The sequence below is a fragment of the Anser brachyrhynchus genome (genome assembly GCF_964034855.1).
Source record: "Anser brachyrhynchus genome assembly, chromosome: 1".
In the NCBI taxonomy this organism is placed as follows: Eukaryota; Metazoa; Chordata; class Aves; order Anseriformes; family Anatidae; genus Anser; species Anser brachyrhynchus.
The window spans coordinates 130,680,338-130,707,802 of record NC_137694.1 but is presented as its reverse complement, the minus strand read 5'-3'; the positions used below and the strand labels follow the sequence as shown (position 1 = coordinate 130,707,802).

Genomic DNA, 27,465 nt, shown 5'->3' with positions numbered 1-27,465 from the left:
TTCTATTCCAAAAAGCGCCTTTCTGGTGAAGGTGAAGGAGGGAGCGAGACTGATGTTTTGTTATGTACATACTTTCAAACAATGCTTGGGAGAAATTAAAAGTAATACTAAAGCCATAGTCAAGGGTTGGATGGACAAGGGTTGTCCTGGCACGGAGAGGAGCACCTCAGCAGGGACCTCTTGCTAGTCTCAAATGGAACGGGTGTGGGGGAGAAATACTAAACCATCAAAAGTCTGCAATGCAAAAGAAGGGTCCCATTCTTTCTTTTTCCAAGAATTGTAACAGTATTATGCGTGTTTGTAAAAGAAGAAGTCTTATTTTGGGGGAAAAAAAACAACAACAACAAAAAAAAACCCTCTATCTAAAGATCAGGATAGACGCCAAAAACGTATTTATTTATTTATTATCTTGAAATCAGCAGTTGGATAGGTCTGGTGAGCACAGGTTTAGGATGTAAGGACAAAGCAATTTAAACAGAGATTACTTTACTTAATGCAACGTGACCCCGAAGCCCACAAGGCCCTGGGCGACCTTGCCCCCCCGGCTGCTCGCCACCCCCCCCCCCTCCTCGCCCCACAGCCGCCCCCCGCCCGCCGCGCTGTGCGAGCAGGCCCCGCGGCAGCGCCGCCGCGCCTACATCTCCCGACACGCCCCGCGGCACTCCGTCAGCCTCGAGCACGGCGGAGCCACGAAGAGCGCGCTGGGAAGCGTAGTCCGCTCCTCCTTCCCCTCCCACGTGAGGCGCGGAGCGGCGCGCTGATTGGCCGCCGAAAGCAGAAAAGGGCGGGCCGAAGGGGAAGGGGACAGCTTCCGGTGTGCGGCGGCCGGGCCGCTTGTTTGGATGCTGCCGTCACATCATGGCGACGCGCGGAGCCGAGGCGGCGCGGGGAGGCGGCAGCGGCGGCGGCAGCGGGGCGGCGGAGGCGGCACGGAGCCGGCGCCACAGCCAGGGCCGGGGCGGCGACGAGGAAGAGGAGGCGGCGGCGGCCGGCACCCCTGAGGTGAGGGCAGCGCGAAGCCGGAGCCCGGAGCCCTCCCCCAGTCCCTCCGCGCTGCGCGGCCGGCGGTTGGGGGGGGGGGGGGGGGAGGCGGGGCCTGCCCCGGGCACGCGGCGGCCGTTGGGGGCCGTTGGGGGCGCGAGGCGGCCGTTGGCGGCACGTGGCGGTTACCGGCGTCGTGCCGGCGTTCGGCCCCGAGCCCCGCCGTCAGGGGGCCGGGTTCAGCCCGGGGAGCCAGCTCTCCCCGCGCGGCGTTTAACGGCTTTTAACGTGTTTTTTTCCCCCTTTCCCGGTACGCGGGGGTTCGGGGCTCGGCCGCCCCGCTCCTTCCAGAAGGGTTCAGGGGACGGCCGGGGAGCTGCCGGGGTTGGGGTGAGGAGGAAGTGAAACCTCGTTGCGGGAAGTGATTCGCGCCGCGTTCAGCGTGCTCCTCATTAGCACCTGTCTCGGACGCCCGCGTTTAGAAGGGCCGGTGGGGTGTGCAGCGCCGCGGGCCCTGCCTGCGAGTGCGCTGGAAGTTTCCGCCCGAGCACCGGGTTCTTTCGGTGAGATTTTTGCTAGAACGACAGGAAGCGTTTTCTAGTGTTCTGTGATAAAACAGCGCTGTCAGAGCACTGAAAGGAAAGATACAAACCCAGCCTCTTCTTTCCTTGAGGTCGTTTGAGGTAAATTAAAAAGCTATTTTTTAAAAGCATGAGTCTTCTGTGTTGCAAGGCCACGGGAAAATGTAAGAAGCACAGAAATGCTACAAAAAAAAAAAGGCAAGGACCACAGGTAGTAGCCATATGAAAATGCAACTGTCTGAACCACTATTAAAGACTCAAATGTGAGGCCAACAGTGTTAATAACAAAATACTTCTGACATTTTAAAGATGAAATACGGGCTTTCAAGTGAGTTGTTTCTCAATCTTCCTTCTGCTCTGTTGGGACACCTAGCCTTGCAATGCCTTGGGACTAACAATGAGCAAATACCGAAGACGCCTCACTCTGGTCTTTTGAAAGCAGATAAAGGAGCACTCAGAACGTTGCTTTTAGTGCGATGGCAGAACAGGGTGAAATACTTGTGAGACCAGAAGGTCGTTTCAAACAGCTAAGATCTCAGATCTTTGGGGAAGCCACCTCAAAAGGCCTCAGGTTTTCAGAAAGGTATGATTAGGCTGCATGGTCACTTAGGTCAGTGAGCGCGCTATATGGAAGTATGGCATGAAGAAATAAACTTAATAAACTAGTCGTGTGGTTACAAACACCTGAATTACTGTTGCTAGACCGGTGGATGAAGGTCCACCTGCTATAAAATTGAAACTCAAATTTTATGGCATCCCAAAATACTAATTTTTATGAAGGAGATGGATAAAATTGGAACCCAGAATGACTTTAAGCTGACTTTTAATCATAATACAGTTATATTAAAAATATTCTTCTTGAGTATCTATGCCAAGGAAAAATCCATTACATATGTGTTCTTTAGAACCAAGTTTTCCTGTTAGCAGACAAAAGTAAATTGGTGGGACGTGGGAAGCCTAAAATTTGTTCCAGTCTATAAACCTTTAAGATAAAGATGACATATGATGCATTTGCTCTTTCTAAAGCTTCTAGAATTTTTTTCATATATAAACAGTACTGAAGGCTAAGGCTGTAAAAGCAGCTTTATAAACATAAACCAACCACTACTATGGGGAGTGTAGGAAATGCTTTTAATAGATTAATATTTTAAGGGTAATTTAGGGTAATTTAAAGATTAGGAATATTTAGGAGAAATTGGAAGTTGGGGTAGGTACTAATTATCTTTTATTAAAAGGCACAGAGAGGTACCTCATTTTCAGGTGGAGAGGAGAAGATTGAGAATGTGTATGTGCACAGTAAGTGTATTGCTTGTGTGGGAAGTGTAAGGCACAGGCACTTTAGTACACATAATATCAACACTATGCACAGTGTAGTTTTAGATAGAACTTTTCGTTAGAGACTTTTTTGGGTAGTAAACAACAAAAAAAATGTGACTGGCATGCCATGGTAGGTAGGATAGACTCTGTGTAGGTGTTCCTGTGTAGTGCATGTTGCTGAAGCAGTACTGTTTGACGTAGAAGAATGTTGGATTAAGCTCTTGTGATCATGGGCAGTTTCATAAATAGGGTGCCTGTCTTTGTGCTCTCACCTCTTAGGCATGAAGTATGGTAGAGTTGTTCTGATGTGCGCCTTTTTGATCAAGGTACGAGTTGAGAGAACAGAGCAGACTACTGACCTAAAACTTCAGGGTGAGCAGGAGTGATGTTACCAGTAATTTTCCTACAGGCATCCTCAAACCATTTGGTCTGTAACTCTGAAATAGATTAAAGGTGATGTGCTTATGCAGAAATGTCAGTGTCTTGTAACAGCTGGATTCGTTGCTAGGTATGTAGCAAGCATCTTACTACTTAATAGTTGAATTCTAAGTTTTGGTAAGTAACTCTTGTGATCTTGTGTTACAAAGTGCCCCACGGTGCAAAATGTTCTTGGTTGAGTCACCATCCCTGGAGGTCTTCAAAAGACGTTTAGATGTAGAGCTTAATGATATAGTTTAGTGGAGGACTGGTTAGCGTTAGGTCAGAGGTTGGACTCGGTGATCTTGGAGGTCTCTTCGAACCTAGATGATTCTGTCATTCTGTGATGTCCCTTAATGAAAGTCTTTCTAGGTATGTTATCTAATTCTGGTCTGTCAAATTTTAAGCCACACATCGCTAAATCTGTCTGGAAGCTAAGAGACTGTGGCAGCAGCTGAAAAAGGTAGCAGCGATTTCAGTAGATAGTCTTTGGTGGGGTGATTTTATTGTGTTTTTATTCAGTCAGTACTGAATCAGCACTGTTACACAATGTGCTGTTGGAAGTGCTCTGTTCTGGCTGGAATGTTGAATGAGAAGTTCACTTGTCTGATTAGCACATGTTTGGGGGGAAAAATAAAAGGTAGTATTTTGGGTTGTTCTGCCTGTCTCAGTAGGGGGGCAATTTCAGTGGTACTGGTACAGTGCAGTGTAACGTTTTCATTGTGGCATTTATTATTGTTATGCTTCAACATGAAGATTGATACAAAGCAAATCTGAAATTATCTGGTGCTTTAAGACTATGCTTTTAATATCTGAAGTGACAGCTCTGAACTCTAATGCAGAAAATTCTTTGTTAATCATGATCAGGAGGTCATCTAGCTATTATTGTTTGTGGCCCCTGTCAGGCGATAGCAGACTTGTCAGTGCTTAAAATAAAGGCTCTCCAATCTAGGTTAAACGCGTTAGAGTTTTAATATGTTGTCCCACTACCTGTCTGTCCTACCAGGATGTATGGGTGACAACTTGAGGGAATTGGACTTTTTTTTTGTTATCCTTATATGTAATCAGGTTGTTTTAGCTGCTGGTAGAACCTTTTATCTGACTACAGTATTCTAGCCTGTGGTCACCTATTTCTAATTATATTTAAGACAGGAAAATTGGATGCTTTACAAAAACTGTGTACTGCCACATGTGTTTTAGTTTTGGAGGGAACAGGCTTGCATGTCACTAAGCTTAAATTTGCTCCGTATTCATTGGAAAACCAGGAAACCAAAAGAAGGATGAGAAGTTCTATTAAAAAAAATCTTTTTTTCTGCTATTGCTGTCACTTTCAAATATATTTGAAACGTGCAAGGCATGTGTACACAAACCTTGATCATCAATTCAGTAAGCTGATGGATGATTTCTCCATTCTCTGCCAAACTTTGGAGGATGAGACTGATCTAAAAATCCTTTTTTTTTTTTTGACCAAGGAATTGAGAAATACTGGAGTTGAGAAATGATTATTGTCAGTAAGGAATCAAAAAGCTCTGCCAAATTACCAAGGTGGCAGTGTTCACTGGGGGAAAGTTCCAGGTGCTCAGGAATGCACATAGTAATTGCTGGCTCTGAAATAACAGGTATTTAAGATATGGTGACAGTTTGCTAGTAGGGGGTGGGCATTTCTCAATCACTGATCACATCTGTGCCCCTGCCAGTTGTCCGATTTTCCCCAGAAAGGGCAGGCTTTTTGCAGATGAAAATAGCTGCTGAAAATCTTGGGGTTGCCTAAATTTGAAGCGATGCATCTTGTGCGTGTCTTCTTGCTGACAGTGCTCCAGATCCGCAGTGGTCTGTGTTCCCTACGCACCTGTGGTTAGGATATACGGTATTTTGGGCTTGGTTCCTTGCGCTCTGGCTCTGATCAAACTGCCTTTTTTTAGTCTCTCTCGTGTCTTGGCATCTCTCCAAACATCGTGCTAGCTCTTCTGTTGGGTTGGCAGAATTGCCTATTGCTGTGCAGTGAACTGGGCTGAGGTACTGGTCTGGCTACGAAATTTGTTAGGGCAAGTTGTGTGAACCTCGTTGCCAGCACAAGGGAGAGGTGCCGTGGGGCAGGGGAATGAGAAACGATAGCAGAAGCGCTGCTCCTGTTCAGCCTGCAACTGCAGCTGGTCAGGCCTCCTCAGCTGCCTACTGCACTTCCTACCAATTTTGTGCTCGACTTGCAGAGAGAAAACCTTGAGTCTGCTTATGGGTTTCAGAAAGTCCCAAACCAGAGGCTTGGAGCTTAAGGCAGGCTTTCCCTACCTTTCACCGGGCTTCTCAGGCACAAGAACCTGAATTGGAAGTTTCTGTCCTATGTAAAAGAAAAAAACTGCAAGTGTCGGCTGGTGTGATGGTTCTGCAGTTCTACCTTGGGGTCATGTTGTGCTCAGTTGCCTCTGATCTTTCTGGTCTCTTCGATCTAATGTGAGCCCTACAGTACTCAGTATTCAGCTTCAGCAAGAATTGTGTTTTGTAGAGAAGATCCGTGCCATAATTTCAACCATTGGTATGTACAAAAAGTTGAAACGAGCAATAGAGTTTTATCTCTTGTCCTGTTTTAGGAAGAAGCTCTTGGTTGCTAAACTCGGAGCAGTGAGCCTTTCCGATGGAAGCCTCGCAGCTTAAGACAATCTAAGGAAAAATTACAAATTTTACAGCTTGAAGAGAAAATCAACTGTTATGTGTTGGGACTGATCATTTGTTGCAACAGTTCTCTTACTGCATTACCTTCAGAGCCATTCATCAAGTACATGGCCTGGCATGACTGCAGAAAGATTAAAAACTGCAGTGAGCTTGTTTGTCCATAAAGGAGATGCATCATTTCAACACTTACAAAGAGCAGTGCGAAGTAAAAATCTTCTTTGATACGCAAAAAGTTGTTCCTTAATGTCTACGTAGAGTATTTGCATAACAAAGCTCACTGTCCTTCCTGAAAGGTGTTGTGTTAATTCCACCTTCAGGAGGAGTCTGCCTTGAGCTAAGCTCTAAAGCTGGGGACTTGCTTTGAGCATAGAGAGCAACTAAGCTCTTGCGTATATTTTTAACAATATTAATGCGTGTTTGTGTAATGATTTTAAATCTACCAAGCATGCTAAAGAACTAGGGAGTTGAACTATTGCTCAAAATATTATTGTTATTGTTGGCTGTGTTCCTTTGATGTTCGCTAATTTCTTTTCAAGAGGAAAATGGTCCATCTGTGTAGAATATACAGCCCAATGTAAACTCCTCCTTTTACAAATTAGCACATTTTTAATAGTGAAATATCTGAATTGTTCTGTGCTTAAACAGCATCACTCAGCATATAAACGAGCCTTGTTTTTATAACTATTTCGGCTGTAACTTTTTAAGGAAATTTACTTTCAGTTCACTGAATAAACCGATGAGAATGATCACTTTACTTTGGCAGTGAAGTGACTTCAACTCTGCTTATCATACTTAAGCTATGTATGCACTTCCTAAAGTAGGATTGCAAATGGACAGCAAAAAATATCTGGTTGCTTCCAAGTACTTCCCTGAGTCCTGACCCCTGTATTTTTAAAAAAAAAATAAAACTCTGAAATGATTCTAGAGATTAAGAATGCTGTTCTTATGATTAAGGAAGGATTCTGGTGTTGCTTTATAAGTTTTATGGAGATATCAGCATGTATTCCGCTCCCAAATATGCATGTATCACTGCAGTGTTAAAACAATGGGTGATGTTTAGCTTTTTGGTTAAATAATTGCTTCTGTATTTAAGAAATCTCCCAAGACAATTCTGTTTAATTGGGCAGAAGTAATGTATTGCTTAAAAAAAACTACAAAACGTAGGTAGTAGACCTCCGAATCTGAAGCCAGTGAATATTCATGTTTTTCTGGGATGATTTAATGGAGGTAAATTGTAATATTTTGAAAATAGGTGTCTTCCTGGTCTTGTTTATCACTCTTGTGAAAAAGTTTTTCTCCAAACGTAAATTGACAATCATGTTTGGCATTCTGGTTGAAGTAGTTTGAGCTCTTATCCTTGTATGTTATTGAAACAATATATTTCTATGGGTTTCTTTAGGTTTCCTAGCACCATATGCTTTTCACTTTTTCTTCTGCTTTGGCTCCTGAGTTATCTGAAAACCAAAGTCTTTCAGTTCTCTGAAACTAGTACGTAATAAAGCTGTCCTTAATCACAACACGTCCTTGTTTAAAATTGTAGATCCTATTTTTCATTTTACAGTATATAGTATTTCCTATATTTAGTGTTGATTTTGTGAGATAATGCTTTTTAAACTATGATGGAGGAATATTTTAAGATTGGGTAATTTAACAACTGAGATGAAATCAAATTAGTTTCAGAGCCTAAAGAGCAGATTTCCATGTGAATTTTCAATTTCTAGTATGTAAATATTTTTGCAGTGACGAGGTATTGAAATTATGTAATAGAAATTAATATTTTGGGCTCTTGTGTGTTGCTTTCTTCATCGCTTCTTAGGCTTATGCACTTTACATTTTATTTGTATACCTGTCTTGACAACGGTGAGCATCATCTTGATCAATGTGAATAAAGGTGGAATTTTACTTTTTTTCCATACTAAAGAAGGATGGAAGTTTTCATTTTCAATTCGGTTGCTTGACATCTGCTTTTTCCTTTCCCTTCTGAAGTTGGTTATTGGTGCAATGGAAGAAGCTGGATCTCAGGAGATGGGAATGAATAACCAGGATCAGGTGGTGAACAGCAAATGCAATGAATCGTCTGATGCAGCATTGCAGCATACTGAGTCCAACTGTGATGGCCTGGAAAACGCGGGCACACTGGAAGAAGCTGAGTACATCACAAAGAACAGAAAGCGCCTAGGGTCCTTGTGCTGCTCTCAGGAGTCTCGTGAGGAGACTCCTGGGAGAGAAGAAGCCCGTACTGATCCACCTGATGGCCAGCAAGATCCAGAGAGTGAAAAACACAAAGAGAAAACTTTAGGTGTGTTCTTCTTGGCATTCTGACTCTCAAAATTTAAATGGCTTTAATTTCAAAGACAGGCTTTAGTATTTTCATAAAATAGCTATGCATTTTCTCTTAGGTCTCACATTTATTTTGTAGCCAGAACTTCTCAGAATATTCTGTTAAAGGTAACAAAATATGTACTTTTTGTGTAAGGAAGGTCGGTTCTTAATATGTATCATAGAATCCTTCTGCTGATAATGCTATTTTTATAGCAGCCTTAAAAAAAAAAAGGTCAGTACTAATAAGCTTTTTAAACTTTCTGATTGTTGGATTCGTTGTTAAATTTGTGACTGTGGTGGTCAGTGCTGATATTTAAATTCCAAAAGGTATGTTTAAAGGCATTTGTGTGAATATCTTTTATCTTTGAATATCTTTTTATCTTTTTGAATATCTTTGTTTCAAGTTTTTCTTTTCTATTATAAATCATAAAACAAAAATGTTAGTGTGGTTTTAAGGTTAAAGTAACTTTTGCTATCCAAGTTGTTTAATGGCATATAGCCAAAACAAATGGTTCCTATTGTGATGACTTCCCATTTGTCACTTGTTACATATTATGCAGCTATCAAACCAGAGAACAACTTAGAAGCATGAGGAATTAGTGATTTATATTTGCTTTCTAAAGGCAGGGTGGCTTTTCTGATACATTTTTTTCTCAGTATGGTTGTCTTCCTTTTTTTCATAGGAAAAGAAGTGCTATTATTAATGCAAGCCTTGAACACGCTTTCTACTCCAGAGGAAAAGTTGGCAGCTTTGTGCAAAAAGTATGCTGATCTGGTAAGTAATTTGTAAAGATAGCAAGAGTTATTCATGTGTTAATACTAACAGTGGAATGTAAGAACTTCTAATACAGGACAGTTAACATTTCTGAATGTTTCACAGTGTTGGTAGGAAAATTAAAATGAACACACAGACTTATTACAAATATTGCTTCAGCCAAACTTGTGTGTAGTCTTTTCATGTCTACATGACTGCCTAAATCTAAAGAAAAATTGGATTATGATACCTTTTTGTTAACCTAGTACTGAAGCATAACATTAGGATTAACAGAAAAGCTAAGTTTCTTTTGAAAGTAAATGTTTTCCTAGCTCCTGTCTGTTGACAGTGCTTTTGTGCTAGCATTTTATAACTTATGTGCTTTAGGGTAATGGGAAAGAACATACTGTGTTTTTTTGAAAAAAATCAGTTATGCTTAACTCTTTAGTGCTTGGGGATGGAGTTGGAAAGATGTAGTTTTAATCTTCCTTTGTGATTTGCAGTGATACAAAGGAATGCATTAGGAAAGTATGTATTTCTTCAGCAACAGACCAAAAAGGCAAAACATGAGCAGTTATTGATCATGGAGTGCATTCCCACCCCAAGTAGCAGAAAGGACAATATATTCTCTAAATTAATTGGTGGCAAAATCGGCTCATAAGTTTCAGTGTGTGTCTGTAAATGAAAATACTTCACTTGTTCATCTTGAGACAGGGACAGACAAGAATGGAAATACTGTGTATGTGTTTTCCCACCATATTTAGATATAAAATGAAAGCAAAAGTAAATAGATAACTGAATAGCTTGAAAAAGCCAAGGATTGCCTTCTCTTGTTGTCTGGTATGTTATGTATGGGAATGTTTCTAAAAATGACATAATGGCTGTGAAAGATGGCCTAAATCTTCTAAAATTAATTTTTCTTTTGAGATTAGCGATGTTTCTAGAGCTTAGAGAATGAGCTAGTACCTAGTCTTTTTAGTCACACAGCCAGTAATAACTATTTAGCTTAGTTTTGTTTTTGCAGCTCCGGAGTCCTCCTTGGAGGTCTGTTGATATTTTTTGCTTTGTTTCCTTGCTCTCACATGCATGCTCTTGTTCACATGAGTGAATTTCCTTTGAAACCAACAGCTTCTCTAAGAAACCGCTTTCATTTAAATGAGAAACAATAGTTCCATACTGCAACTCAAGGATGGGAAGCCCACATAAAAATGATACTGTGAGAGAAAATGCAGTAAATGAGTTCGATCTTATGAACAATTGCTTGCGCATGTGGTGCCTTTTCAGGCAGCTCCTATGTCAAGTCAGTGATGAAGATGGTGGCCTATGTGAGGAGCTAGGTTAGGGTGAGTTCCTTAATTCTGCAGAAAGAAAAGAGTCTGCTCCATCTTCACTTCTTGATTTATGTTGTTGAAGGAAAGAGTTCAAACCACTTGAGGAAGTGCCACACTAAATGAATAGTAATTTCCTTCCAGAAGTTCGGCAATCAGGAGAGACCTGTTCACATTTTGATTTTTTTCCCCTTCCTGTAGAGGATCCATAGTCTACTGGTCTGTTGTTAGAATTACAATCCTAGAAAACCAGTTGCTCTCCCTGTGATGCTCAGAATTGCTGGGAAGTTGGGTGGGAGTTCGTGCAGGAATGAGAGTAGCTTAGTTTTAGTACTTGGAGGTAATCTGTTCCCCTTAGGTTCAGTTTGATCTGGTTATGCTCCTCGTAGGATGCATTCTTTTCTCCATGGTTATGGTGGTGAACCACTGGCATAGGTGTCAAATTTAATGCCAGCAAAGGTTTGAACTGTTTATGACAGTGCACCTACAATGCTTGTTTTCTTTTTTTAAAGATTCATCATCTTTAAAGCTCACTGTCAGGTTTTTCAGTGGTGTCTCATGAAAAGGACTGTACAATAAAGGTAGGAATGCCACTCTCCTGGCAAAAGATCTTCCACAATTTTTTTTCCTATTTTGGAATCTATCAGGAGATCAGTTTGTGATGCAGGAAGGTTTGCATCCTTGGTGATATGTCTCCCACTGGCATACTTTTACAGGCCTGACGTTTCATAGGTATGCAGACAGCACAGCCACTTGAAGTGTTTTTTCTGGCCACCCAAGAAAAGGGCTTTTCATGTTTGGGTATCAGAATGTTTCCTTAAGGTTCCTTTACTCCAAACCGGATGAGATACAAATTTGATTTACTGTTGTCAAGGAGGTCCTTAACTTTTTTTTAACTTATTATTTCTTCTGTGCTTTAGAATTATTTTGAGCTCTTTCAGAAAACCATCATTGTATTCTTGTGTCACGATGATGTTCCTGGTTGCCAGCCAGCCTTTTCCTGTGGTGTCCGGAGGCTGAGGCACTAATAAGGAGCAGTACTACACTTAACATTGTTACCACCTGTACAATAGATCAGACTCTAATGTGGTTTCTTGGGGAGCCCAAAAATCAAATGCAGTGGAACACATTCACAACTAGGTATTACTGCAAGAAACTCCTCAATTCACTGGATGTTCATACAATAGATTTTGAAGTCTGCACTGATGAAAAGTTTAGCACTATTAGCTACCATCTAAATTGTCTAAAGGAAATGGATTCAATATTTTATTTCAAATGGTTGAGACTACAGATTGCTTAAGTCACCATTAAGCCTGGGCTGTGCAGCTTTAATAATATTTGACATGATTTGTGTCAGGGCTGCTGGTTGTATCTGTTCCTTTCTGAAGTAACTTACCATTTTACGAACTTGTGTAGCCTACTGCCTCCTTCAGTAGGAGCTCCTGATGATAAATCTGCACAGTTTTGTGGGGTTTTCTTTTTGACAGTAAAGAGAGCTGCTGGATAAATGATTTTGTGTAACATACAGATAAGAGTGGAAACAATTGTGACTTGCTGAAATGCCAGTCTCAGTTGGATTTTAATTGCCCCATCCTTCTTTCTCAGGCCTAGTCCTACCCCTGTAACTGAATTCAAGCTGATAGCCCATGGTCAACAGGTCTGCGGTCCCTGTCCTCAGTGACAAATATTTGTCGTGTTGGAATGTGTGTATTTTCTTCTATGCTTACATACTTAGAATTTTATGGAAGATGATGGGAGCTTCTTTTAAGTTCAGTGTAAGGGGTCAAATAATTGTTTGATTTCTTTGTTTTCATCTGGAATGTCTAAATGCTTCTTCGGCCTGCTAGTGTAGATGCATAAAGATAGTCTTGGCTATATTTATTTCATAAATATACTCTCTAATGTTAGTTGGAGGAGAGCCGGAATGTTCAAAAGCAGATGAAGATACTGCAGAAAAAGCAAGCACAAGTTGTGAAGGAGAAAGTCCACTTGCAGAGTGAGCACAGCAAGGCCATTTTGGCACGCAGCAAACTGGAATCTCTCTGTCGGGAGCTTCAGCGTCATAACAAGACTTTAAAGGTTAGTTTATTGACATAAATCACAGTGCTGGGGGAGGTGGTTTGAATTCCTGGTTATTGATTATTGCTTAAAATCAGGGCTGCTGACTTCATATATTATTATGTCCCATGTCTGTGTTACTAAAATCTTTAGATAGTGAGTAACGTATGGTGTAAGTGTGCCTGATTTTTGAGGTAAAGAACATGGGGATACTTAAATGAGCTAAAACTTTTTCCTCAGACTGGTTCATAGATCGTGTTACTTGCTGTGTGTGGTCTTGCCATATTTATTTCTGGGAACAGTAATGATGACTGCTGGAAAAAAAATAGCACAAGTGAAATAACAGCAGCATGAAATGGCAGTGTATCAAAAAAGGCTTATTTATGTTAGAATGCAGTTGCTAGGAGTGAGATGGAAGAGCCATGAGATTCTTATCTGTAATTAGTGTAGGAAAGTAGGTTATATTATCAATTCTGGTTTTAACATCTGGGTAATTCTTACTCTTGCATAGGTAATCATGTAGTATCTTAAAACGCCAGTGGAATTGGTAATAACAAAATTCTCTAAAAGTTTTGGAACTTTATATAGGTAGATCAGTATGATGTTACAATTGTGGCTTACATTAACTCTAGCATTGTAGAACTTTAAAACTGCACAGAAGTGAATTATTACCTGACTCAAATAGGAAAAAGGTACCTGGTCTGTCTGTCTTGAACATCATTACTTTCTCATACTGTCTAATAAAAGGAAGAAAACATGCAGCAAGCACGTGAAGAAGAAGAGAGGCGAAAAGAAGCAACTGCACACTTCCAGATTACACTGAATGAAATTCAGGCTCAACTGGAACAGCATGATATACATAATGCCAAGCTCCGTCAGGAGAATATTGAACTTGGGGAAAAACTGAAGAAGCTCATTGAGCAGTACGCGTTGCGAGAAGAGGTACTTAATTTATGCTTCTGATGGGAGTCTCTTAGTTCTTTGACTGTAAGGATCAGATAATTATTTAAAGGGAGGAAAAAAAAATTAGTACTTCGTGTTCATCATATATGTGATCTAAAACATTTTGTTCCTGACTACCTTGAAAAATTATGCAGTTGTTTGGCCTATTATCTGCCTTTTTTTCCATGGTTTTGCATCCCTATATTTAAGATGCATTAAAAAAACCTTACACAGTGAAAGCGGTCAAATAAGTTGTCCAGAGGCAACTTGTGGAATCCTTGTCCTTGGAAGTATTCACAACTCAATTGGGCAAGGTGTGAACAACCTGATTACTTTGAAGTTGACCCTGCTTTCAGTGGGCATTTGGACTAAATTACTTCCAAAGGTTATTTCCAACATACATATGCATTAATACTTGAAGTTCTTCTAAAGTATAGTTTCACTTTATAATGTGAGAGGATATAAGTTGTTCTCTTGTTTTGGTTCATCAAGATCTTGTTTTTGTTTGAGCTACTTTGTAGCTCTTGTTGGTATTCAAACATAGTAAGCTATCATGTTTTCAGAGTATATATGGAGTGGTATTAGGGAAATGACTATTTTAGGGCTGAGTTAGCTTTTAATAGTGTGGGAGCTACCCAGTCTAAGTTAAAGTAGTGTGGAAACTCAAGGTTGGCCTGTTCTTGTCAGAGAGAACCAACTTTCGAGGTGTTCTGTAGTTTGGGAGGAAAAAAACAAACAGGCAGCATTGCTAGTTGGCATAGGAGGTTTGGAATATGGCTGCTTTTTTTATCTGGATTAGTGAGAAAGTTCACTGTATACTATGGTTCTCCACCTTCTGTGATCGTGGAATATTTGTATATACAATGAGATAATTTGAGGAAAAGGTAGGAAGTTGCCTTGTGCTACTTTATGTTTAGAAGTAAGACTGCATGCTTGTTAATTCATTTGTGAAGTATCATGAGCCTATGTTTAGAAGTAAGACTGCATGCTTGTTAATTGATTTGTGAAGTATCATGAGCCAAATGATTTGCAAACTTTGCTTGTTTGGAGTTTTTTTAATTTATGAAGACTAGAGGTTTTACGAGTAACATTCGAAGTACTTAAAGGGTTAGAGGTAGATCCACCAGCTTTAAGAGAGGATGTAGGCTACTTGTTATAGGATTTCTGAAAACACCTAGTGTGAAGTGACATACAGTATTCTACCAATTTAATAAAATATGCTTCTAACCAAGGTTTCCATTAAAGACAAAAAAAAAGTGTAGCTATAATGGAGAAAAAGAGCATGTAAAACAGTTTACTGCTTTTTCTTTCTGCATGAAACTTCTCAAGAATATGCGTTCCCCAACCCATACACAAAAACTTACCTTAACTGACCTGTGCACGGTTTATCTTTGACCAATATGATTTTTTTTGTTGTTTAGCATATTGATAAAGTGTTCAAACATAAAGAACTGCAGCAGCAACTGGTGGATGCCAAACTACAACAAACTACCCAACTTATTAAAGAAGCAGAGGAAAAACATCAGCGAGAAAGGGAGTTTGTAAGTGAATTCAAATTCATGTTAAAAGAACTAACAACCCACTGAAGCACACTTTTCATGATTTAAAATAAATACAGCAGACAGCAAACTAAGGGGAGTGTATTTTGAAAGTTAGGATAGTTTTTCAATGTCAGGACTGAGATGTAAGCTTTGCATGAATGATGTGTACAGTATGTGTCCATATACACAGGCAAATAGTGTTACTGTTTACATTTACTCAGCAAACATTCTGGATATCACTTGGAGTTTTTTTAGATTGGGAGAAGTGTTGAGGTTAAACACCAAAGGTACTTTCTTGCTGTTGTGTGGTTGTAACTTCTGGTGTTATGCTATAGCAAGTAACAAAATAAACTGTAGGCTCACAGAATAAAGCATGTGCTTTTCTGAACTGCCTGTCCCCAAAACTGTCTGTTTCATTTGTGTGTTGGTAATCAGCAGTTCACTTGCAGTCTTTCAAGAAATCAGTTTTCAATTAAAAATAGTAGAAGTGTTTTCTTCTTAATGGAGCTGTAACTTACAGGAAAAGCAAGACTTCTTGCCTAGATAATCTCAAAATGGTCATCCGGTATTGAACTAGAACATCTAGTGTTAAGTTATTAAAAAATTTTGGAATCCTAAGCTGATGAAAATTTATTCAAAGATGAATCTACAAAAATGGTCACAAATTGAATCAAAATTGGTTTGAACCAATCTATAAAGGTAATATTAATGACTAGAGAAACAGAGGTCGAAAATAAATTACAAGAGTTATGAAACACTTACAAATTACATATAGCGCATCAATGAACTACTTGTATAATTTTAGCAGTTCGAAGTTGATATCAAAATAGAAATGTAATTGAATCACGTACCAACTAAAAAGAGTCTCAATAAAATTGTCTGTATGTCAGCACATGCTTTAAATAGTATATATCAAAGTACAGTGTAGTGATAATAATTTCAAAAAAGTCATGTGAGGAAAATGTTGTGTGAATGGCCTGTCACTGATGTTAACTTTTGTTCACTTTTTATCATAGATTAAATTTTTTATGCTATTCTTATGAGTATTTTTGTGTGTTTTCTAGCTTCTAAAAGAAGCTACTGAGTCCAGACACAAGTGTGAACAGATGAAGCAACAGGAAGCTCAGCTCAAGCAGCAGGTACTTTTTGAAATGGAATGCCCTTCAATAACAGTTTTTCCAAAATGAAAATGTGGCTAGTGAAATGTAACATAACTTGTAAAAAAAAATGCATGTTATCATTCATTGGATACGCGAAGTACTTGTCACAAAAAAACATTGTTTTTTAATTAAATCTTTAATTTTCAGCAAGTAACTCCTCAATAGTGTTGTATGAAGCATAAATAGTAGAGACTTGACATTTAGTAGTTGCTATTTAAGACCTCTGGAGAGTTCTGTTAATTGGAAGGTGCTAAACATTGAATTGCTAGAGTTGCTATCCTCTTAAATTCACAGCAATAATATTAGAAAGCGTATTGGTTCTTTTTTTTTCCCATTCCTTGCCTGCTTTGAAGCTGTTCTTTCTTTCAAAGGTATTTTATCCTCTTTATAGCTGTTCAGGACGAGAAAGACCCTTACGCCTCTTTCTATAAAGAATTGGGTGTGATTTTAAAAGTGTAGGTTTTAAAATTTGTTCCTTACTGTTTCTATCCCATCCTTTTGTAGGGGAATGGGAGCAAGAAGTGTTTTGTTTATCCTTGTAGTTACTGAGACTTTGTAACCTAAATCTAAGTGTCCACAAAAAAAAACATACTGTCTTCAAATTGTTTTCTTGCTGTAAACACTACAGCCAAATCCTCTCTGAGTGGAGAGATGGTCTCCAGTTTTTGTGCTGCTGTTCTGGATCACCTGCAGTCATTGGCCACATGTGAGCTCAGCACATAAGGCAAAGGGAAATGGTAGGTTAAGCTAACATTGTAACAGCTGAGAAGCAGCAGCTATTACTTTCACTGTATGCCTGTTATTGCTTCAGTTTTGAGTTTTGTATTAAGTCTCCTTGAAAGCTGTTTCGTGCCCCTTTTTCATACTTAACTCTACCTAATTCTTTTCCCAGCTTTCCAAACAGTCACGTTTAAAGTGTATGCATGTAGTTAAGAGTAGTTGTACATGCACATCTTCACTAAAAATTGGACTCATTTAAAGTCCAGATTCTTCCAAATACTTTTTTGCTGTTTGTCCAAAAAGGTTTTCTACCACATGTAGTCTTTTATGTTTTGTCTTCAAATTAGTTACCTTCTGTTGAAAATCCCAATGCCTATTTTTATAGTAACAATGGGTATATCTGTGCTTTCCTGTGGCCAGTAGATTTTTTTTGAATTCAGGTGGAAGTTCAGTCACAGTAATGGCAGAGTCGTAATCTGACAGCTAACTCTTCTTATGAAAACTTTTCTTATGAAATTTCATCTTCTTTTAGAGGAAAATGCAGTATCTGTGTTCTGAATTGTCCTGCAATCCTTGATGTAAGCATTGAAAGAACTGATTACTTTTTGAGATTGGGTAAAAAGTTCCTAGTAAATTGTCTTGGCGTTTCAAACCATTGTATTCTCAGAACATTGTATTACACACTGATTATAAAGCATAAACCTAAGAATAACTTACGTTTTAAGACCTTTTTTTGGAAAATGATGCTTCAATACATTTTGCTGTTCTGATGACTGACCTTGTGGTGCAGGGCAAGAAACTTTTCTGTAACTGAATATTAATACTCCTCGTTCATTAAAACTGGGGCTTTTCAACGTTGAATGAATTCCTTGTTGATATTCACTTCCCATCATTTTTGCTCACTAGCTGAATTTTGTATGCTGTGAATGTATATTTTGAATTCCGGGTTTGATGATGTTTATTTTGTCCCAGCCTTGGTTGTTAGCTTTGACTGGTTAAGGTGGAAAAGTAGAATTCTCTCGTAGTAGTATTCATTCTTTTGTGCTGAGTTTCCTCTGTATTAAAGTCCACAGCTTTTTTTCAGTGGGGAGACAAAAATGGTAGTGATGACTAAATACAGTGACTTCCAACATTTTTATTAATAATTATAGCCTTTTCTTTAGAATGTATTACTGTTCTATTAAAACGGGTTGCTCTCCTTTCATATATAATTTGAATAGCGTGTTTTCAGTCAAGCTCTGCACACTCCTCAGATGAAAATTGCGGGATAGTATGGAGAAGATTAAACGTAGTTCATCTTCTATATTGTTTCATTTTTCCCTTGTACCTTAACGGATATTTTTGTATTCATGTACAGCTGTTCAAATTAATGTTCCTGCTCTTTTACCAACAGCTTTCTCTTTACATGGACAAATTTGAGGAATTCCAGACTACCATGGCAAAAAGCAATGAACTCTTTACAACCTTCAGGCAAGAAATGGAGAAGGTACTTCTAGGATTACTTAGAGCATCATTTTATATATATATATATATATATATATATATATATATATATATATAAAAACGCATGCTGTTAGTAGGATGCATTTTGTATCTTACAATAGTGTTCGCCTTCTGAAAATGTGTTATTCTGAAAATGTGTTATTTTGACGCTTCTTTTGGATCTTGAAATAGGAAATAGGATTTGTCATATTGTGGAAGAGAAGTGCTTTTTTAAATTGACATATCTAAATCCTGATGTCAATGTTTTATCAATGGCATATAACACGTTTGGTTCTCTTCTATTGTGGTTATGTTTTAAAACTTATTTTCCTGTAGAATTTTAATAGTTGTTCCTGAAGGTTGGTAATTTATTTTTTATGAATCGGTCTTGTTTTCTTTGAGGGCAGGCTTGGTACTTGTGGAGTTGATTTTGTGCAGAAAGATTTTTCTGTAAAATAATCTGTTCAAACTGGACTTCAAAAGTAACGTTATAGGTCAAATTATTAATGTGTACCTATCTGTTATAAAGCAAGCCACATAAGTCTTCCTTTCGTCTTTTGTAGATGACAAAGAAGATTAAGAAACTGGAAAAGGAAACTATAGTCTGGCGTACAAAATGGGAAAACAACAACAAGGCTCTTCTTCAAATGGCTGAAGAGGTAATTATTTCTATCTTTTAAGCAGCTGTACAGCTAAACTAGAGTCTGCACTCTGGAGAACTTCACACAGTGTTTTGATTACGGATGACTGGTGGTAAGAGATGGTAGCCTCTTCTTGGACTGTCTCTATTGTATTTTCTGTTGTGTGATGGTGCTGTTCTGCCCCAGCATGGAAAATGAGTTTAGGTTTAGGTAGCGGCTTTTCATGACCAGAAGAACCTCAGCCTTATCTTTCCTTGCTCAGTTTGCCCACAATTAGTCAGATACTGTGTATGAAATCATACAAGTTGAATGAATTGACAGTTTTAAAATATGCTATGCAAAATTCAATTAGTGCTGCAACAGAGACCTATTTTAAATATACAAGACCCACATGAAGGAAATAACCTGTGGGTAATGAAACACTTGCTTCGATGCATTGCTGCTTCTTTTGAGGTCATGAGGTGCTATTACTTTATTGCAGTCCAGCAGAAGAGCTAAAACAGTTTTCACATGGGCTGTAAGCATACAGTTCTGAGTTGCTCTCCTACATTTCCTAACTTCTAGTTCAATTATATTTATGATCTTGCTAAACTATATTGGGACATCCCTAATTTTCCTATAGGTTCTGCTATAGCACCGTTTATCTTTACCTGTTTAAAGAGCTAATTGAAGAGCCATGAATACATTACCTTCTGACCTGTTTTGCTGCTGAATTGTAGATTTCCCAGTTATACTCCCTTCTGCTCCCTCTAGTTGCCTTTATTTGTGTAGTGATTCACTGCTCTATGGGACTTCATAATCACCATTTCTGCTGATACTCAGCCCTCACAATTAGCATTATGGAGTTACCTGGTTCTCGCTGTTAAGTTTCTAAAGGTGTCTGTTGCCAGTCTTAGACAAACTGTCTGAAGTGCAGTGTCAAGTAAGTATTCTGAGCAAGGATTTGACCTACTGGATTAATTAACACTTAATTTCCAGGATTAAATAATGGTGATTCTTTTCATTAATTTAGGAAAACAAACAAACAAAAAACAGTGGCATCCTGAAACTTCTGTTTGTTTTTTGTCCCTCAGAAAACAGTAAGAGATAAAGAATACAAAGGCTTTCAAATAAAACTGGAGCGTTTGGAGAAGCTATGCAGGGCCCTTCAGACAGAAAGGAATGAGCTGAATGAGAAGGTGGAGATCCTTAAGGAGCAGGTTTCTCTCAGAGAAGCAGATGTGGATCTAGCTGTGCAGGTGTTGCAGTCCTGCACGCTCAATTCCCACGAGGAGCTGGAAAGTCCCACTGACACGGAACCAGGAATCCAGCCCAGTGTTGAATCACAAGCGGCAAATCGTTCTGAAAAGACTGTCTCAACAAGTCCTGTTCCTGGCACTGAATCTGTAGACTAAAATGAAGTGTAAACACTGTATTGAGAGATATATTTTGTGTATAACTTTCTCTGTTGGTGGTAACTATTGGTTTTGTGGTGAAAATTTTCTTACTTTTTCTACCATATCTGTATTTTCTTAGAACTACTGGACTTATGTGGTACAGGAAGCTGCATAGCAGCTTTAAATAGCTTAAACTATAAATTTTCCACAACTGTGTTGCACATCTGCCTCATTTTTTAAAAGAAAATATTTTTCCATAAAAGGATGCATGTGCATTTCCTCCCCACAACACAAATCACTGTCATTGAAGACTGTGTACAGACGTAACATCGTTAGGGGGAAAATAGTGACAGCTTGTCACTTCTTTTGGTTTAAAGAACAGCATTCTGGTTTTGTTCATTGAGTTGGCACTCAATATACTAAAAGTTACCAAGTTTTTCAGTAAGTTTATCTACACGAGGATGTCTAATGGCCAGTAAAAATGTCAGCTTTCCCCTCTAGTATGTTTTCATGTATATGAAAAGCTAAAGGTCCAGAATATAGTAAAAATGTATGTTTAAGGGGTTTTATGTACTTTGTGGTATGGAAAAACAACAGCTTTGAAATACGTTGATTTGCAGCTGGTGAAACAGGGTGTACAACTTCTTTGCAGACTTCTCAGGGTTGTGTTGTAAAAGTTATTTGGGACTAGTAGCCCTACCTGTGAGGATGCTAAATAGAAATGTGTCAGGAAACGTACAGCAGTGTTACGGAGTGGAATTTTGCAGTTGGGTCGTGTCCTGTTACACAGACATTGGTCACGTTCTTCCCTCTTAGCTGCAGTGTGTCCATAACATGATTATGCTGCCTAGAGAAATCACATGTTGTCGAGACACATCTGTGGATTATCTGAAGGGCTGGGAAAAAAACATTTACTGCCTGAGGTGTAGCAGACACAAGCCTCTAGCATATAGGCTTTTAGTAGCCGTATATGCAACATATGTAAGTATTAGTTAAAGTATGTACTTGTTTAAATTGGACATGTAGAGTCAGATACTTCTCCTGAAGTGTACAACGTTCAATATCTTGCACGCTCAACCTTGAAGCTGTACCAGTTGGCAGAGTGCCTTCCCAGTTAGGTTATCTGTAAAGCTGGTACTTCAGATTCTTACAGTAACATGCCACAAGCAAAGCACCCTTGTTAACCTTAAGCCATGTAGGCTTTTCCTTTTAAAAAAAAAGTCATATCCATATTTTGACTTTATTCTGAGAAACTGGGACCAACTTTTTTTTGGCAAGGCAATGTGTGAAATAATTACAAGTTACCCTTAACTTTAGTTCATATGTATTTACTTTCTAGTTTTGGTTGCTGTCATTTTAAGGAATATGAAAATGTGTAGCCTTTTCTGGTACTTAAAGTTCTTTGCACTTACTTGGGAGGGGATTTCTGAATCAAGCACATCTCAATGAGCTTCCCACCCTCATTGCCCTTGACAGTTTAGTGGCTAAATTACTTGAATGTTCAGGCTGCACTGAGCTCCTGATCCTTTTCCTGTAGTGATGTACATTGAAATAATGTAGCTGTCTCTTAAAGAGAGTAAGGTTATGTAAGGCCTGATAAATGTGTTGTAGCTCATACCACTGAGAGGAACTGTGTGAAACTGACATTTCTTTAATGGTGGAGCAGTTGGGAGGCTGGCCATTTTTCTCCTAGATTTGTGCAAGTTTTGTGTTTGTGGTCCAAGCACAATGCAGGAATGAAAGAAGGTAGCAGTGAGCAGTCAGTCAAGGAAGACTCAGAGCTTTGAAGTGTTAATCATGCTAACCATATGGCCTAAAAGTACTAGAAAGTATTTCAGACTTGTGATTTAAATGACTTGCTTTGTAGAATCAATCTGTTTAAAAAAAAATAGTTGTTGCAAGAACTGGTTTTCAGCTAACACTAAGCACGAAATAATTTTCCTGAGGGAAAGTGAAAAAACTTTGTATCTGATTCATCATACCCTTGGCAAGGTAGGACATGAAGTTTTCTATTTTTACGATTTATTATTTGGACATTTGTATCTAATGATTCTTTTGATAGTGCTTGTTCTATATGGGGGCAAGAGCGAATTTTGGACCCTGCTGCAAGAATATTTTAAAGGGCTTTTAGAGACCTGACAGATGTATAGAACAGCAATATAATTATATTTGTTACTGACTTAATTTGTAAATGAAGCAGAATGCCCCAAGTGAGAGGCTTTAAAAATGGGGATATCTCTTTCTCTTTCCTACCCTTAACATTCCCATATCGCATCAACTTTTCATCTGGCCAAGGTGAGCTATACTTCGCTTCCTGAAACCAGTCAGTACCTTTTCATGCATTGCTTTAAAGAGTGTTGTTTTAAATAAGAAATAACACCCCCATACAAATTTTTATCAAGGGATAAGCTCAGCACTCTAACTGATCTGCCATACAGCAGGCTATCGCACTGCCAGTCTGCAGCCAAATTGGCTCCAGTAAGGTTTTTAAGTGAACTTGTATTAATGCCTTTCTTCCACTACCATAAACTGTTTAATCAGGGCTGTAAGCTGATGTAGCCTGAAATAAGTACGTCTAATTGTCAAAACTCTGGGGCTTGATTGACAGTTTCACCATGATTAAGCTGCGAAAAAGCTGAATTATACGTGATGCAAGACCCGAGTATGTGTATACATACACAGGTAAGTTAGGGCTGTATCTAATGTTTTGTCCTTCCTTTCATTACACTTACACCTGGTTACGTTACAGTTCAATTCTCAGGTGTTGCAGAAAATCTACCTCTTTGGACTGTAGATGGAAATAACTGTGAAAAAAGTGATGCAGAAATCTAGTTTGTGCTAAACACACTGCTTTATTTTTACAACCCATGTCTGCTTTCATGAGGAAAAAATGATAAATGAACAGGCAGTCTTTGTTTTGCTTTTCAAAAACATTTTGTAGAGATTTTTCACTAATGTGAATCTGAAATTTTATCTACTCAATTCTGTATAGATTAAGTAAATAAGTATGCTTAATATATTGGACTCTGAGTTTTTCTTTTACATCGTATTCGTGTCTGACCGGATCTACCGAACTCATTCTGTACGTTTGAAAACTCGAGAATGAAAATTAAAAGATGTGAAATGTGAGTTCAAGTGTACTGCTCCAGTTAAGTGCCCCACCAAGGGTGGCGTTGCAGAGACGTCGGAGGCCTGCATGTTACCAGGAGGAGTCTCACAGGCAGAAAGCGGCAGAAGAGCTGCGTGCACCCAGCAGGCTGCGGGCATGAGGAGGGGCGCGGCGTGTCTGAGCACGGAGAGCAGCAGCATGGACTGAACCTGTGGCTGCCTGCTTGAATGCTGCAGTTGGTTGTCTACCACAGCTAGGCTGCATGCAGCATGAAAAACGCGGTGGGGGTTGCAGTGGGTCGCCTAGTAACTTCAGGTGTTCCTCATTCCATAATAAGAACGTAGGGTCATGCATCACTAATACTGCAGAATTCTCTCTCAGTGCCCCAATAGTGATTAGGGTTCTGATTGCCTCTTTGGCATCTTCCTTAAAATGTGACAGCTTCCCTAAATTGTAAGAACTGTGGGTTTTGTTCTACCGAGAAAAAAGTACGGAAGAAAAATGAACTCAACTAGTGATGTACATCAATGCACTGTAATCATGTACCCTGACTCTTTAGAAATAGCACTGGGGGGGTGCATTTCATAAAAGCTGAGCAGTACAAGTCCTACACCTGAGCCTTTTCTAGGGGTGTGCCAAGTATTTTGGAAATTGAGGTACACTGAATTGCTGACCTTGCTATACTTATTAGCTCCATCAAAGTACCTGTTTCCACAAAAGGCGCTGCCTCTATAAAAATCTCTACTCTTTCTATATCCTTTACTATGGCATATACTGATATGAAATCAAAGCTGCTGTCAGTAGGTGCATTGATTGCTCCAGTTATGCTAATTTTCTTATTTTAAAAAAAAAAGTCATATTTGTAAGCTTTTGGAGGTAAGTTTGCATATACATCACGGTTAATAGCTGAGTCATTTTGTTCTATTACTTTTTTTGTTAGGTGTGAAGTCCCTTCTGGTGCATGCGCATGCACGTGTGCGCACACGTTTGAGCTGTTCTTGTGAAGCGTAGCTCTCCTGTGAGAACCTCTGTCACCAGCTGCTGCCTGAGCCCTTAAGTTCACCTCTGCCTGGGCTTCGTTCCCTGGCAGATGGACAAGTGTTCTTGATGCACTTGGAAAGGGTACTTCCTTTTTATGTGTTACTCCTCACAATTACTTTTTCCTCCTTTGCGACTTTTTTTTACATTTAAAATTCCCATTATCTACCTTTTTTTTTCTTGGTTAGACCTGTCTTCCTGAAAGAAATGTTTATTTTCTTTTAGTTGCCTTAGTCTCATCTACCTGTACTGGCTTTCATTGATTTTACTGGCTCTGGCGCCTATTTAACCTGCACCTCTAAGTAACTTAAGACTATTGTGCTTCCTATAAAGACTCTTTAATTTCCTTTTAACCTGCTTATCTTCTAGCTTTGAGATTGCATCTTACTTTGGATTTATTAAAACAATGATTTGGGATCAAATGTAATTCCAGTGTAATTCTACACCAAGAATACAGCTTCTAAAGCTTTACTTCACGAAAGGTACCCAAGAGCGTCTCTCACCTTTGGCTGGCGGTGGCTGTGAAGCCAAAGACTAGGTGTTGATGAGCTATTTCTCATTCCCTGTAGAGCTTACCAGCTATTTCAAAGGCTGAAGTGAAAACATACAGCGTGGACACCAATGATAATACTGAAGTGTGGTATGGATAAAGGCATGAAACAAATGACTAGATATTAAAAGTTGCCTGGTATCAAACAGTTGATACTTTAAGGTCTTGCATGCAGTAATAAAAGCAGTGCAAGTAAAACAAATACAGTTCTTCATGCACAGTAAAGGAAAAATGCTGAAATTGCTTATTGTCTTGTTGAGACAAAATGAAGTAATTTTACGTGTTATCTTAGTTTTGTCCCTGTATAGGTATCAGTCTTCTAAAATATCTCAATTTAGTTACCTGGAACCACTTCCAACTCCTCACATAGATGTTTTTATTTTTTCAAGTTTATATCCCAACTCATCACCTTGTAGAGAAGAAAATAATAGGACCAAAATTTGTGATGCAAACTAGTAATGTGGTGGCTTTATGACTAATTAATCAAAATTACAACAGTATGTTGGAAGCATGTAATATTGCTTTTCAGCTACTGACTACTCTTGAAGTGTTTATTTAGTCTGACTTTATTTTATGGCTGAATATTTTATTATTCAACTTCCTAAAACAAATCTCTTGAAATAAAATAGCACATTTCAAATGTAATATTGGATTGTTTCCTATTTTAGTCATTTGTATTTCCTTTTCAGAACAAGGATAAGGATGAGAATTTAGATTTCTTCAGTGCAATCTGAAACCGTTAAAGAAAATACAACCTTGATGAAAAAGCTACATAAGATGTATGCAGGAGTGAGAACAAATGAGGATTTCACCCTAAATTAGCAATTCCTCACTCTAAAGTTACCTTCTGTATTTTTTGTTGTCTGCACTTGGAAATAGCTAGTACAAAAAAAAGGTGGGTCTCTAAACTGCAGTTCCCTTGAAAATAAAGGATGGCGGATGGAATGCATGCTTTTTTTTTTTCCCCACTCCCCAGCACATACCTACCCTCAGGAGTAACTCAGTACTTAGGGAACTTACTTAATACATGCGCCTGAAGTAGCTGTTGTTTAACACAAATGAATGAGTATCTTACTGTAGCCATTGATCAGGTTGACTATGACTTATTTTAAACTTCAACTTCCATTATTCTTACCACTATCTGCAGTGCATAAGCAGTATGTACTAATATGGAGGTCATCAATATTTGAAATCAAATTATTAAAGGATTCAGATAAATAAATAGACTTAAAAAATGACTTTCCTGTGTTTCACATTCTACCCAGGCAACGCAAAAAACTGTATAGGATTTTAAATTTAAAAATACCTTCCCAGCAGCACGTTCTCACTCATTTAACTGCAAGGTGTGCGCCAATAAGATGTAGGCTAACTCCTACAATAAACATGTGCTCTCTGAACTGGCTGTGGGACCAAGCTGTCATACAGTGCCCTAAATAAGGCCTAAGAAATTTTGCTACTGTTTAAGGAAGTTGTGTGTAAACATGTATATTGCAAAAGACAATTCAGACACAAGGAGAAGAAATTAATATAAAGTTTGTATTTACTGCAGCACTTCGAACAGGAAAAAAGAAAAAGAGAAAAAATATATCTCCTTTTGTTTCATAATAACATTATTTTTTTCATATGCCATCCTGCTGCCACTCCTTACTCTTGCCTTTCAGCTGTGAGCATCCCTAAGCCCCAGTTACTTGACTCCTCAGTGCTCCACAGGGAGCAGTAGGGCTTTGTGAGAAGGTGAATTTTACTGGAATTCCAGGAGGCTGAGGGGAGGCCTCATGGCGGCCTGCAGCTCCCTCACGAGGGGAGCGGAGGGGCAGGCGCTGAGCTCTGCTCTCTGGGGACAGCCACAGGACCCGTGGGAGGGGGGGATGCCCTGAGCCCTCTGGGTCCCTTCTAACTCAGGCTATTCCCTGGTTATGTGATTGTCTTTATTTGTTTAAAAGCAGATGTACAATAGCACTGTATCAGTATTAAAGTTTCTCTTAAGAGTATGCCACTAATCACATAGGTATGTTTTTACAATAATATTTTATCCAATTACCACGTTTGCAAAACTAAGTCATTAAAAAAATGGTTCTATTTCAAGCTTTTAGGAGCGAAGAAGCAGCTATCTGTTCGGATCTTGTCAGACACGTTGGGGCTTCAAGGGGCCTTCCTCCTTCTCCAGGAAACACGGTTGTTCCAACCTGAACAAGCTGAAGTACAAGTTACAGCAACACTCCCCACCAGGGTCTCTAAGCACCAGCTTCCACTTTCCGTAGGGAGCCTGAGCTGTTTCTGGAGCTGGTGAGTCACCCAGCTGCGGCAGGGCTGTGAGCACAGCACTGTACAGCCCTCTCAGCTTAGATCACTGCCTGCAGCAGCAGCCACCCCCGGCCCCCTGTGGTAACTCAGTCACACCAAAACCACACTTAGAGAGCGTGTTCACCTCCACTTCCTGGACGTGACATTTGAGTGTGTTTAAACTCACACAAACAG

At 39.2% G+C, this 27,465-nt stretch overlaps 1 protein-coding gene across 2 annotated transcripts; it reads left to right on the top strand.

Annotated features, from left to right (window-relative positions):
- Positions 1–627: 627 nt before the first annotated feature.
- TXLNG (taxilin gamma) lies at positions 628–23,305 on the top strand. 2 transcript variants are annotated; one of them, XM_080562636.1, is made up of 10 exons: positions 628–1,002; positions 7,953–8,265; positions 8,972–9,063; positions 12,279–12,449; positions 13,176–13,370; positions 14,792–14,911; positions 15,976–16,050; positions 18,185–18,277; positions 18,837–18,932; positions 19,988–23,305. In XM_080562636.1, the coding sequence occupies exons 1-10, from the start codon at positions 859–861 to the stop codon at positions 20,306–20,308; spliced, it is 1,620 nt and encodes a 539-aa protein (XP_080418762.1). In that variant the 5' UTR covers positions 628–858; the 3' UTR covers positions 20,309–23,305. The 2 variants fall into 2 exon arrangements, with proteins under 2 accessions (XP_080418762.1, XP_080418763.1); XM_080562637.1 differs by lacking the exon at positions 628–1,002 and adding an exon at positions 5,929–6,171.
- Positions 23,306–27,465: the final 4,160 nt, after the last annotated feature.